At 43.8% G+C, this 14,304-nt stretch overlaps 1 protein-coding gene across 1 annotated transcript in view; it reads right to left on the bottom strand.

The window, feature by feature from the left end:
• Positions 1 to 14,304, bottom strand: part of cbl (Cbl proto-oncogene, E3 ubiquitin protein ligase) — a 55,302-nt gene that overhangs the window by 8,529 nt on the left and 32,469 nt on the right. Inside the window, 4 exon segments of the mRNA XM_045703474.1 lie at positions 395 to 532; positions 1,540 to 1,661; positions 9,408 to 9,564; positions 10,132 to 10,278. Of these exon segments, the coding sequence (XP_045559430.1) occupies positions 395 to 532; positions 1,540 to 1,661; positions 9,408 to 9,564; positions 10,132 to 10,278 (564 nt within the window).

Here is a 14,304-nt window from a genome sequence, read left to right as displayed (position 1 = left end):
ACCTCAATTCAACTTGCCAAAGGGTTGATGATTAGTTGACGAGTAGAATCAGGTGTGCTTGTCCGGGGCCACAACAGAAAGGTGTACTGTTGGGGTTTACTCGAGGACCAGAGTCCGGAACCACTGCTGCAGGAGACGATATTATATCCACTATCCACCCAAACTACTGCACATTGCAAATCAAACTCTCCTGTTGCTTATGAAAACAGAAGAGGCAGACATGGAGTCGTGGCCGATGCAACATGAGATGTGTTGGTTTGAATTCAGTGGCATAGGGACTTTGAGATGTATCCACATTGTTTATATGGGCGGGGGGGGGGGACAGAAATACAGGCGAGACAGAAAGACAGACAGTGAGACAGAAAGAGAGAGAGAGGGGGGTTAGTGAACTCACAATCCTTCCCGGAAGCCGTCGATGAGGGCCTGGAAGAGGGGCTTGTTGTGGGGGATGGTCTGCAGGATGTTCCCATCTGCAGTGACGTAGCCGATGGCCCACTGGCCCAGCCGGGTGCAGCTCAGCCTGAAGATGTAGCTGTGGAACACACACACCAAGGACTAATGACAACAGGGGGAAAAAAACTAAATAAAATGCCCAATCCCAGCTCATCCCCACCCTAAACAACCTCCTGGTGAGCTTCCCGTCCTGAGTTCAATACTAAAAAGGACATATTTTCATTAACAAGCCTTTTATAAAGCAATTGTGGGCATTACAAGCTTAGTAAACAATATACGGTACGCTTATAAATTGTATTGCTTATAGTGTGAGTGTTTGTGCGCACACACCCACCCACCGCTTACAATGCAGTATATATGCTTACAATGCAGTATATATGCTTACAATGCTGGTAAATGCTTATACATCACAGAATCCTCAAGTATTATTAGTATGAATATACACTATCCATAAATAGCTAAGTAAAGCTTATTCATTAAAATCATTATAAAGCGTCACCAAATTTGTCAACTAGGACTAAAGGGTGAATGAAGGCTAAATACTTGCTGCGTTGTGTCACACACTTGCGCTCCGTTGGAGCGAGTATTGACATCAGGCCAGTCTCTACAATACGTCCTATTGATGCTAGGTACCACGCCGTTCCATGTGCCACAGGGGGCACGTGAGACCGGGAGGGGGGGCGGACTGGCGCCTTCTGTGTCATTGTGTAAGTGTGTGTTAGGTTGGTGGTGCAAGGTTGGGTTTGTTAGTGGTGTGTACGCTCATGACAGGCAGACTGTGTAAGAACGCAGTGTGGTTAACAGTTGTCTAAGTAGCTGTATTAGAGCGTGAGAGTACGTGAGAGCACGGGCAAGTCAGTGAGTTGATTATTTATAGATTATTTTAATATGCAGAGTAATGGTTATAATGAGTTGGTAACTTGAATGAAAGCGCATAATAAACAGCAGCATCTGTCACTGTGTTTGTGCTTTGACATTAGCGGAGAAAGTGTATTTAGCTGAGGTGTGTGTGTGCTCCTGTCAGTGTGCATATGCTGTGTGTGTGTGTTGATGTGCGTCTGTGTACGTATGTAGTCTCTCACTGACCTGCCAGGTTTGTGGATGAACTTCTGCAGCCGGGCCTTGACCTCATCGTAGGTGAGGAAGGCCATGTAGCCCGGGTGAGTCACCGCCAGGCTGTTCCAGTTCCTCAGCAGAGATGACCAAGGCTGTACACACACACACACACACACACACACACACACACACACACACACACACACACACACACACAGAGCGGAGGGTGAGTCCCGTCGTCTCAGAGTGGTACAACACCGTGGTACAACGTTAAGAGTAATGCAAGAAGTCATGACTGACTCTTAAAGCTCCCCTTTACTTTCTCCAGAGATGCAACCCTATCTTCATATCAGATCTGCCCCCGGGGAATGGTAATGTGGTAACGATAGTGAGAAGCTACGAAGGTACTGTACTAAGAGTCAAATCACCCTGCGCTGCACTACGCCTGCCTGCTTGACTCAAATTAGAGTGTTACTCCGCCGGGAGGGGGAGAAGGGACGGACGGATTCACAGAGTACACCGACACACCATGAGGAACTATTTTCAGCTGGCTGGTCTTAAAATGTACGCGTGGTGACAAGAGGAAAGAGGAAATAGAGTTAGGCCAGTGATTGTGCAAGTTATACTGCTAGCAATGGAAGCTAATGCGCTATAAACTTCTTTAAAAATGTACTTAGCAATTAGCTAGCATACATAGTGGTACAAAGGGGGATCCACACCAGTGAGTTTATGAGGTCCTTTGACATGTCAAAAACTGTGAAGTGAATTCATGCTGATGATTTAGAGGAAACAACACAAAAAATAATGTGGAAACACAATGACCAAAGACCTAGCCTTGTTCAATACAGTTAACCAATGGGTTATGCATGTATGGTGACCAAACAGACCCCAAAATGGCATCCTGTCACTTCAGATGTAATTTTTTTTTAAATTGTGGCTGTAACTGTGAAAGCATTTATATTAGGGAACTTTTTTTTAGCCCAGTCTATGCCCAATGTACACAACCCTAGGACACGGTCCTAGATTCAAGGCTATATCAGTCAGTTGTTTCAGCTTTGACTTCAGCTTCAGTCACAATATGACCAGAAAGAAAGCTACGCGTTTACCTCTTTACCTCAACCACTACCAGGTGCTAACCGTCATGCACGCAGCATCACCAATATGAGCCATTAGCAAACCTACTACTTGTCATAACTCTCCAAGTCGAGGATCCAAGACTAGAGGTCGACCGATTAATCGTAATGGCCGATTAATTAAGGCCGATTTCAAGTTTTCATAACAACCGGTAATCGTCATTTTTGGGCACCGATCATGGCCGATTACATTGCACTCCACGAGGAGACTGCGTGGCAGGCTGACTACCTGTTATGTGAGTGCAGCAAGGAGCCAAGGTAGGGTGCTAGCTAGCATTAAACATATCTTATAATAAAACAATCAATCTTAACATAATCACTAGTTAACTACACATGGTTGATGATATTACTAGTTTATCTAGCTTGTCCTGCGTTGCATATAATCGATGCGGTGCCTGTTCATTTATCACTGAATCACAGCCTACTTCGCCAAACGGGTGATTTAACAAGTGCATTCGCGAAAAAAGCATAGTCGTTGCACCAATGTGTACCTAACCATAAACGTCAAAGCCTTTCTTAAAATCTCTTGCGTTCTGTGCAACAGAGTCAGGGTATATGCAGCAGTTTGGGCCGCCTGGCTCGTTGCGAACTGTGTGAAGACTATTTATTCCTAACAAAGACAGCCAACTTCGCCAAAACAGGGGTTGATTTAACAAAAGCGCATTTGCGAAAAAAGCCCAATCGTTGCACGATGTACCTAACCATAAACATCAATGTCTTTCTTACATTTTAGTCATTTTAGCAGACGCTCTTATCCAGAGCGACTTACAGTAGTGAATGCATACATTTCATACATTTTTTTTTTCTTCTTCTGTGCTGGCCCCCCATGGGAATTGAACACACAACCCTGGCATTGCAAACACCATGCTCTACCAACAGCTACAGGGAAGTATTTTTTTTAAACCTGCATATTTAGTTAAAAGAAATTCATGTTAGCAGGCAATATTAAACTAGGGAAATTGTGTCACTTCTCTTGCGTTCATTGGACGCAGAGTCGGGGTATATGCAACTGTTGGGCCGCCTGGCTCGTTGCGAACTAATTTGCCAGAATTTTACGTAATTATGACATAACATTGAAGGTTGTGCAATGTAACAGCAATATTTAGACTTACGGATGCCACCCGTTAGATAAAATACGGAACGGTTCCGTATTTCACTGAAAGAATAAACGTTTTGTTTTCGAAATGATAGTTTCCGAATTTGACCATATTAATGACCTAAGGCTCGTATTTCTTTGTGTTATATTATAATTAAGTCTATGATTTGATAGAGCAGTCTGACTGAGCGGTGGTAGGCAGCAGCAGGCTCGTAAGCATTCATTCAAACAGCACTTTACTGCGTTTGCCAGCAGCTCTTCGCAATGTTTCAAGCATTGCGCTGTTTATGACTTCAAGCCAATCAACTCCCGAGATTAGGCTGGCAATACTAAAATACCTATTAGAACATCCAATAGTCAAACGTATATGAAATACAAATGGTATAGAGAGAAATAGTCCTACAATAACTACAACCTAAAACTTCTTACCTGGGAATATTGAAGACTCGTTAAAAGGAACCACCAGCTTTCATATGTTCTGAGCAAGGAACTTAAACGTTAGCTTTTTTACATGGCGCATATTGCACTTTTACTTTCTTCTCCAACACTTTGTTTTTGCATTATTTAAACCAATTTGAACATGTTTCATTATTTCTATGAGAGTAAATTGATTTTATTGATGTATTATATTAAGTTAAAATAAAAAAGTGTTCATTGTTCATTCAGTATTGTTGTAATTGTCATTATTACAAATGTAAAAAAAAAAAAAAAGGGCCAATTAATCGGCAGCCGATTTTTTTGGTCCTTCAATAATCGGTATCGGCGTTGAAAAATCATAATCGGTCGACCTCTATCCAAGACCTCAGATCAGCTTGGCAAAAGGCTGACAGATAGCCATTTTAACCTGGGCAGGTTTTATGACACCTCACGCCAATCGTAAATCTTACGCAGCAGAGAACCCTCTCTTGCTCTTTAGTATTACTAAAGGTATGCCTTTGTCCCCAATGAAGACTTTTGCAGCCAAAACTATAACACCCAAAGAGTGAACTTTGGAACAATATTTCTAAGATAGAAATGTTAAGATTGGTCAGTGGGGATGTAATAAATAATCATGTCATATTGCTTTTCATTTTGTATTATTAACTGTATGAACCAAATACTGTAACTTAGGAAGGAAACCACCTTCAGCTGTTACGTTTCCATCCAATATGATGTTAATACAATATGAAGAACAAAGAAACTATTTTTGTTAAGATAGGAATGTGATTTTAGTTTTCAAACGAGATCATAGTTTTCATGTCCCTTGCACGTTAACAGAGCCACGCCTCAAATGAGGTCAGAAGAGCATGTCAGTGAGATGGAACCGCCCTTTTCGACCAGAGTGCTTAAAAGGACTCGCTAAGAATTAACTCGCAGACCAGCAAACGTGAAACGTGAGCTAAAAGTTACAAATGGTTGAAACTCTGAAACTCAACACGAGATGAAGAAGGTAACCTCACTAGACCAAAACATTGACAGTCTGCAGCTGTGCATGTAAAGGGGTCTAGAACTTTGACTATCTAACCGAGGAAGAAAAGTGTCAAGAAGCTCACCTCTGAAAATCACTGGTGAATCATTGAAGCCACATACAACTAAGGACATTGTGACCTCTGGTGGACAACCAGAACCTTACACCCATCGAGACATTCCCCATAGAAGGATCGATTGGTTTCAACAGAGAGACGAAGTACAAAGACATCTACAAATAAATACAGTTGAAGTCAGAAGTTTACATACACTTAGGTTGGAGTCATTAAAACTTGTTTTTCAACCACTCCACAAATTTCTTCTTAACAAACTATCGTTTTGGCAAGTTGGTTAGGACATTACTTTGTTCAGTGGGTCAGACGTTTACATACACTAAGTTGACTGTGCCTTTAAACAGCTTGGAAAATTCCAGAAAATTATGTCATGGCTTTAGAAGCTTCTGATAGGCTAATTGACATCATTTGAGTCAATTGGAGGTGTACCTGTGGATATATTTCAAGGCCTACCTTCAAACTCAGTGCCTCTTTGCTTGACATCATGGGAAAATCAAAAGAAATCAGCCAAGACCTCAGAAAGGAAGTTGTAGACCTCCACAAGTCTGGTTCATTCTTGGGAGCAATTTCCAAACGGCTGAAGGTACCAAGTTCATCTGTACTAACAATAGTACGCAAGTGTAAACACCATGGGACCACGCAGCCATCATACCGCTCAGGAAGGAGACACATTGTCTCCTAGAGATGAACGTACTTTGGTGCGAAAAGTGCAAATCATTCCCAGAACAACAGCAAAGGACCTAGTGAAGATGCTGGAGGAAACCGGTACAAAAGTATTTATATCCACAGTAAAACAAGTCCTATATCGACATAACCTGAAAGGCCGCTCGGCAAGGAAGAAGCCACTGCTCCAAAACCATCATAAAAAAGCCAGACTACGGTTTGCAACTGCACATGGGGACAAAGATCATACTTTTTGGAGAAATGTCCTCTGGTCTTATGAAACAAAAATAGAACTGTTTGGCCATAATGACCATTGTTATGTTTGGAGGAAAAGGGCGGAGGCTTGCAAGCCGAAGAACACCATCCCAACCGTGAAGCACGGGGGTGGCAGCATCATGTTGTGGGGGTGCTTTACTGCAGGAGGGACTGGTGCACTCACAAAATAGACGGCATCATGAGGGGGGTAAATGTTGTGGATATATTGAAGCAACATCTCAAGACATCAGTCAGGAAGTTAAAGCTTGGTTGCAAATGGGTCTTCCAAATGGACAATGACACCAAGCATACTTCCAAAGTTGTGGCAAAAATGGCTTAAGGACAACAAAGTCAAGGTATTGGAGTGGCCACCACAAAGCCCTAACCTCAATCCTATAGAAAATTTGTGGGCAGAACTGAAGAAGCGTGTGTGAGCAAGGAGGCTTACAAACCTGACTCAATTACACCAGCTCTGTCAGGAGGAATGGGCCAAAATTCACCCAACTTATTGTGGGAAGCTTGTGGAAGGCTACCCAAAACATTTGACCCAAGTTAAACAATTTAAAGGCAATGCTACCAAATACTAATTGAGAGTATGTAAACTTCTGACCCACTGGGAATGTGATGAATGAAATAAAAGCTGAAATAAATCACTCTCTCTCTACTATTATTCTGACATTTCACATTCTTAAAATAAAGTGGTGATCCTAACTGACCTAAGACAGGGACTTTTTTACTAGGATTAAATGTCAGGAATTGTGAAAAACTGAGTTTAAATGTATTTGGCTAAGGTGTATGTAAACTTCCAACTACAACTGTACATTGCATTTCTTACCCAGACGGACGGTGGTTCATGTGCAAGGTATATGATTAATGTGAGAATAGTTATAGAAGTTATAGAATGTATCCACGATAAACATCCCTTTATCTCTCGCTTTCCCCACCCCCTCTCCATTGTGTAACAAGCCGTCATATCTTGTCAGTCCACAAGGGACTTTTGTCTCATGTTAATTAATTACATCAATTTGTGTAGAACTGAATAATCAGAAAAGGCTGGTGTTCTTGCGGATTGAAGAAGTCTGCGACTTTCAGAATGAGACTGATATGAGATAATGATTAATAAATGACAGTTATCGATATATCTTATATTAGTGATGCACCGATATGACATTTTTGTCCGATACCGATATCCGATATTTTCCTTGCCAAAAAAAAAACGATACCCGATATTTACAATTTTAGCGGCCTTTTAAGCATTCTAGTATAGTTAAATAGCTAACAGCAAATGGATACGTCACAAATGGCACCCTATTCATATAGTGCACTACTTTTAAACAGACCACCCTGTCTTGTGTTACTAACTGGAAATGATGCTTCCATCCTACTGCAGTGTCTCCTTTATCTGTCTATCCATCATACAGGTTGATTCACATGCTGATGAGAAGCATGACCTTGATGTCCAGGGGCTTCAAAGGAACATGAGCGCTGTCGGCAAACACGCCGCGGCTATTTCTAGGGCGCTTCTAAAACCCAAATAAAGAGCCTGTATTCAGCTGTTCAGCATGACTCGCAGCCAGCCAGCCATCTAGGTTGCACTGCATCCAATCCACTCACTATCACATAAGCCAGGGAGCTAGCTACGGCCTAATGAAATAAAGAAACCATCAAATCAAATATTAGTTGTCCCTTAGAAACAACAAAAGAAACAGATGACTAAAAGAGGAACATTTATATAAACCTTCGCTTTTAGGTTTCGGAATTGCCATGTAAGTGGCGTGGGTCATATTCATTAGGCACCAAACAGAAAAAATGTTGACAGAAACAAGGAGCAACTACTTGGACTTGTCCAATAAGAAACACCTCATTTCCATTTTCCGTCGCAAAAACGTTTTACAATATTTCCCGGTGCGTGCCCTAATGAATACAACCCTGTGCTTTGTGCATCATGGAGCTAACTATAATGAGACAATTACTTAGTTGGTTGTTGGTCTTTTAGCATTTAGCAGCAGCATTAAACAAGACGTGTGTGAGCAGCGGGGGGGGGGGGTCCCCGGACACAGATTCATCTAAATTGAAACCAGTCCAAGACTAGGCTTAAACTTTATCTTCAATGCAACTAGAATAGAATCTGAAGTGTCAGATTCCGAGGTTCTTTGTGACAGGACGGATATGTTGTGGTACGGTTTGTGCCTCACAGCTGACCAGCAGGCCCAGTAAGCGCTCTCTGTTCTCTGTCCAGTGGCCACTTAACGACTTGATAGAATTAGCCCAAAAAACACCACTCCTCTCCAAGGCACTTCATTTCATCCAGTCTCCTGACTCCCTGTAAAGCAGCGATTCCCAACTGGTGGGTTGCGACCCAGGTTTGAATGGGTTGTGAGTGTTTTTTAAATATATACTCCAGTCTGAATTGAAATGACTAAGACCAGGTAGAAAGTGTGTAGAAATCATAATGAACCTTTACATTTAAATAATTTTACCTCCAAATTACTTTTCTTCAATCATAGTATTTTCAATATAGAATTATTCATTTAGAGTATTGGTTGATTTTATAGTCTCAAACCAGAATATGGGCAAAATTGAATTATTGAAAATCAAAAAGATGGGACTGTTGTTCCCTTGTCATATAATTGGCACATTTGCTATCAATATAGAATAAAACAGTTTTCCAGATTGCATTTTGGCAAAAATAAATAAAATCACGATGCGAATATTGGATCGCAACTTCGACAACCTGGTTCAATATGGGTCCCGAAGCAAAACCAGTTGAGATCCACTGCTGTAAAGTGGGTTCTTTAAGAGTTGGAGCCTGCATTATGCCAACAACAAGGGGCGGCAAGAGGCTTCTATTCAGCCTGGACACACGTGAAGCAGCCACTCAACTCAAAACACTAGCTCCCTGTCTCTCTCTCAGCAGGCAGGCAGGGATGCAGACAACTGCCACCCAATAACACACAGCAGAGAAACACACATGGCCACAATAGTCTTGCTGTGGAAAACTCATGTGTAGTTAGAAAGTGTGGCTATGGTAATGAGCACTGTTAGACCCTTTTCTCAACTTATCACTCAAGAGAAATTGTGTACGTCGTCGCAGTGGTGTGTAGTACAAAGGGGAAGTGTGTGATTGTGTGTGTTTGCGACCATGCATGCGTGTGACCATGCATCCAAGCTCATGTACGCGTGTGTTTGCGTGCGTCCATGTGTGTGTGCGCATGTGAGTGTAGGCCCGACCTGGAAGAGCCTGGTGAAGATGTCAAACTCGAAGACGGAGATGTAGTCGTTGCAGGCGAGGTCGATGGTGGACTTGAGGGCCATGGCTTCCAGGCCCGAGCTGATGGGGTGGAACTCGTGCAGTGCCTGCCGGAACACCTTCCAAGGCACTATAGTCCTGAAAACACATCAGGACAACATGTTAACTATACTATACCCAATTGAGCTGAACAAGCAACGTTGATGCAGTGTATTAAACCTTCCCTGTTATTGCACTTACAATGTCCGGTCCCACTTCTGATTTGACCCTTAATATGGACGTTCCAAACATGTTATTTGCTACAGTGCAATAATAGTGTTTAGGGCAGGGGTCAACAACTACATTAAGCCATGGCTGATTCTCTTCTTTTTATGGACACTTTTTCGTCAGGCCATATGAAATCTTGTGGGTTTAATTTGGCCAGTTCCTTTTCCTGGTTCTGGGTGTTTACGGCAACTGACAAAAATGTGACTAATAAAACAAGGATAGTAAACAAACAAAAAAATCTTCTCAAGTAACTACTTTCTATCTGCTTATCAAGGCTACCTCACATAGCTTGAAAGGTCAAAGCCATTTCTTTCTTCCTGTTTCCATCATGTGGTGCATAAATATATCCAGTCTTACCACGTAGATGTAAATACTTCCACCGTGACTAGCTAGCTTGCAGCAAATGTCTACTTTTGCAGAGAGCAGAGGTGGACTCACTTGTCCCCAAACGATCTTCTCCAGAACTCGGCGGCGTCAGCCTTGGTGATTCTGAAGTTATCCCCCTGGAACAGGCCGTTGGGGAAGATGGCTTTGAGCTCGGCCAGCATGTGACTGAAGATCAGCGACAACTTGGTCAGGTTCCGTCTACAGAAGAGGAACAGAGAGAGAGAGCATTGTACAACTTCATGTTAGATGGTTCCTCACCCTGAAAGCAGTCTTATGGGCCAGGAGAAAACCGATCCGTGGGTTAGTTTTCTTTAAAACAGCCACTACACATATCAGCTAACTTTAACCACCGATAACTAACATGTCATGTTAACATGGCTTTGTAATTTCCACGCCACAGCATAGATAGAGGCCAGGGGCCGAGCTTCATGGTGGAAGCTGAGAGAGAGAGAGTGCCAGGAGGGACCAGACCCCCATCACGCAACACGTGCTAGCCAAGGCCCTGGATGTGCATGCTGGGGTTTGACGGGCAGAAGGGAGGGGTGGTTGGAGGGAAGTGAGGCCACGACATGCCTGGTACATTTTTCTGATTCCAGCCGCCGCCCCTGGGCACATGAGCAGCGAGGTGGGGCAGGCGGGTGAGCGCAGTGGCGGCAGGGGGGAGAAAGTGGAAAAGAAAGCGCGTGATTTACGGGATAGCACAGTGAGGGATTGTGCGAGGCTCTTGGGGCCGGGAAAATTGACATGCACAAGAGAGCGCGAGTGTGGCGGCAGCGTCGTCGCAGCAGCTGCCTCAAACCAGATTCTCCCTCTCCTCTCACTCCACAATGCCAGCACAGAGGAAGGGTGGGGAAGGGAGGGGAGAGAGAGGAGAGGACAGACTTAAGATGAGCTCGAAAAGACAGAGTGAAGATACAGACACCCTGACAAATTGTGTGAGTTGAGTGTGTGTGTGTGAGTGTGAGTGAGCACGCGCGTGCCTGTGGAGGCATTTTTCACACTCAACTGTAAAAACGAGAAGAGAAAGAATCTTTTTTGTGAATGGCTTTCCAGCTAAGCCTTAGAGTGAGTGAGGCATTCTATCTGCCCCGTTTCCCCTCGTCACAACCCTTGCAAAACTCAGCCCGTCTTACTAATCAATTCTCTTATCCCTCCTTTACACTTTCCAGTTTAATAATATATATATATTTTTTAAAGCATCAACCAATGGGCTTAATTTATCTTAACGATTTATTTTCCACTGGAAAAGTATGCCAATTATGAGTGCCCACATTTCTAGAAGGGGAAGTGCTGTGGGCATTACCGCCCCTAGCTAAGAGAGTGGGCTGCGATGGCAAACAGAAAGCGGAAATTGGAGTCACCTTCACACACACACTGTTTCTGTGAGGGTAGTCTCGCATTGCCATACCGCCAAAATCAAGTTTCCGTTCTCGCCTCCCTTAGAGGTCATGGAGAATTTTGTATTGCAAAAATGGTACGAACGGTTTCCCAGCCATCCTCACGCCCTGTTGCATCTACGACACTTATCTAGTAAACACTTTTGGTGTTCTGCCCAAGCAAGGCATTTGATATGCTGCACGGCATCACTGATTTACACCGGGTGTCCACCTAATTTTTTTGCCATGAACATCCCCAGGCTTCCAGTTTTAGGGAAAGGTGGCAAAGTGCCCTCGGTGAAGCACACCTGTGCTCAGCCACTGTGTGTGTGTGTGTGAGAGAGAGACTAGTGTATGTGTGTGTGTCGTCACCATTAAGTGAAACAATGAGTTACTGTCAATCTGAGAGTGATATTGTAGTTTATGAGCTTACAGTGTGCGTGTGCTTCCTTTCCTCATATCTCTGACTAGGGTAGGACTCTTGCTATGTATTTCTTTGTGCGACTGGGCATGGCACCAATGCTACAAGGAGAGGCAAGGGAACCCTAACCCTTAAATGCATCTCATGTATGTTGATTGATACAGAGACCAGCCTAGTGGACAGTGGAGTTGACACACTGCTTAGTCAACACACTCCTATCAGAGGGCAAGGTGGTGCTATTAAAACATTGTTAGAATCCTCTCGGATCCTCACAAGTGCATATTAGCTCCCGAGTGGCGCAGCGGTCTAAGGCACTGCAAGGGGCGTCACTGCAGTCCCTGGTTCGAATCCAGGCTGCATCACATCCGGCCGTGAACGGGAGTCCCATAGGGCGGTGCACAATTGGCCCAGCTTCGTCCGGGTTTGGCCGTCATTGTAAATAAGAATTTGTTCTTAACGGACTTGCCTAGTTAAATAAAATAAAAAAATATAGGCTAGTCCTATACTCCTCTGTCTGTATGTGTCATCTGCTTTAACTCAAAACCAGTGTACACAGACACAAAACAGCAGCACCCAACAAAAGTTAGTTAGAATTTTCAAAAAACTACACCAACTCACAAATACATCCATTTATTATTTATGTCCATTCCTTTTCCGCTGAAAAACCCAAGGACATCATTAGCCGGAGAGAGAGGGAGAGAAAGAGAGTGTTTCTCTAAGTAAATGCAACCTCAGTGAGTGGGCTGCTGGGTGTTTTGCTAACCCCGGCATGGCATTTCTTTCTGCATTCAAAATGGCACACTATTCCCCATATAGTGCACTACTTTCGACCAGCGCCTGTGGGGCGCTGACCAAAAGTAGTGCACTATATAGGGAAAATGGTGCCACTTGGGATGCAGCCCTTTTCTTATTCTGCATGCGCTAGTTAACCCGCAGATACATATGCCCCCTCAATCCAGCGCTGCCTCGACAATTAAGCATAGATCCTCGCCGTTACCGCGGGGATGGGCCAAGCTCTCCCTGGATACGGTGCTGACCTTTGACCTGCAGCTAGTTGCTCTCTTCCCGTTTATGGTTTTCTGAGATAGAAAGCGAGAAAGCTAAAGCCGCGGACCACTTGAAGCCAATTACTGGACGGACGGACGGTCTGGGGGTCTAAATGACAGTGGCTGGGGCACTGCACACATTAGGCCTACATGACATTCGGGGAAGGGGGGGGGGAGATTGACATCTTGCAAGCCTGGTGGTAGGCCTTCTCTCAACGCAATACAATGTAGCCATCAGTCTGTGAACTAGGATCCTCAACACCCAGCGTGCAGCAGCAACAAAAGCACGCCACAATACTCGTATTGACACTTCGACAGAAAAAAAGAAAAGAAACATCGCTGCCAAAAGATGGAAAAACTGGGCTCCCCTTTCATCACAGTCTTCACATTATAACATTGAACTCTCCGGAAGTGGCTTCGCACCAGATCTCTGATAGGAAACAGCAGTGACAGCAGACTTACGCATCCACCCTGATAAAGACTCAGAAAGACACAAGTCACTGCCTAACCCCTGAAAAATGTTCACTCAAAGTGCTATTAAGTGCTAACAGTGTTAGAGAAATCAAGCAATGCCTAATCTTACTATTTCCTGTCTGAATACCCTTTACCACACGTCCATAGCCTATTTGCTGTGTCACCAGGCCAAATAGGAAACTGTTAATAGCCTAATGTTCCTCATCATCTAGTGTGAGGACTAGATTATCTGTATTATTTTGAAACTGACAGCAGAACGCCATAAATAAACATGATGCAGTGTTGCCTCTGTGTGCGTGTTTGTGTTTGTGTTCGCGTGCATATATGTGTCCGTGCCTGTGTGTGTGTGTGTGTGTGTGTGTGTGTGTGTGTGTGTGTGTGTGTGTGTGCACGCCTGTGTCTTTCTCTTATCTAATGATGCGAGTATGTGTTCAGTCTTCGGTCTGTTGCGTGTAGAATATCCTAGCCGCAAGACACTGTAAGCAAAGAAATTGTGAGATACAGCTTTTGATCGCTGATAGATAGGCCTAGTGCACAGTTCTGACTCTGTCTGCCTGGTGGCCGACCTTCCTATACTGTGCCCCTTCCCCTCTCTCTCCATCCCTCGCTAGCTTGCTATGAAAGTTGCGAATGTTCTTGGAAGTACGGCAAATTAACAGTTTCCTCCGTTCCAAAAACACTGAATCTTAGGACTCGATTCCTAGCAGAATCAAATTTTGACACTCAGAAATGAGAGTCGACACCGGGCAAGAAGTCGAGGAATCGACTGTTTTGGATAGACTCCATCCTTACGTCATCATTGTTAACAGCTGGAAAATTGGCAGAGAACGGAAAGCGACAGAAGCGAAGTCCTGTACGTAAGGCTGTCCCCAAATAAAAATCAATATTGGTTGACCTAGATTTGTCT

Source organism: Salmo salar, chromosome ssa20, assembly GCF_905237065.1.
Source record: "Salmo salar chromosome ssa20, Ssal_v3.1, whole genome shotgun sequence".
In the NCBI taxonomy this organism is placed as follows: domain Eukaryota; kingdom Metazoa; phylum Chordata; class Actinopteri; order Salmoniformes; family Salmonidae; genus Salmo; species Salmo salar.
This window is presented reverse-complemented; position numbering and strand designations above follow the sequence as displayed.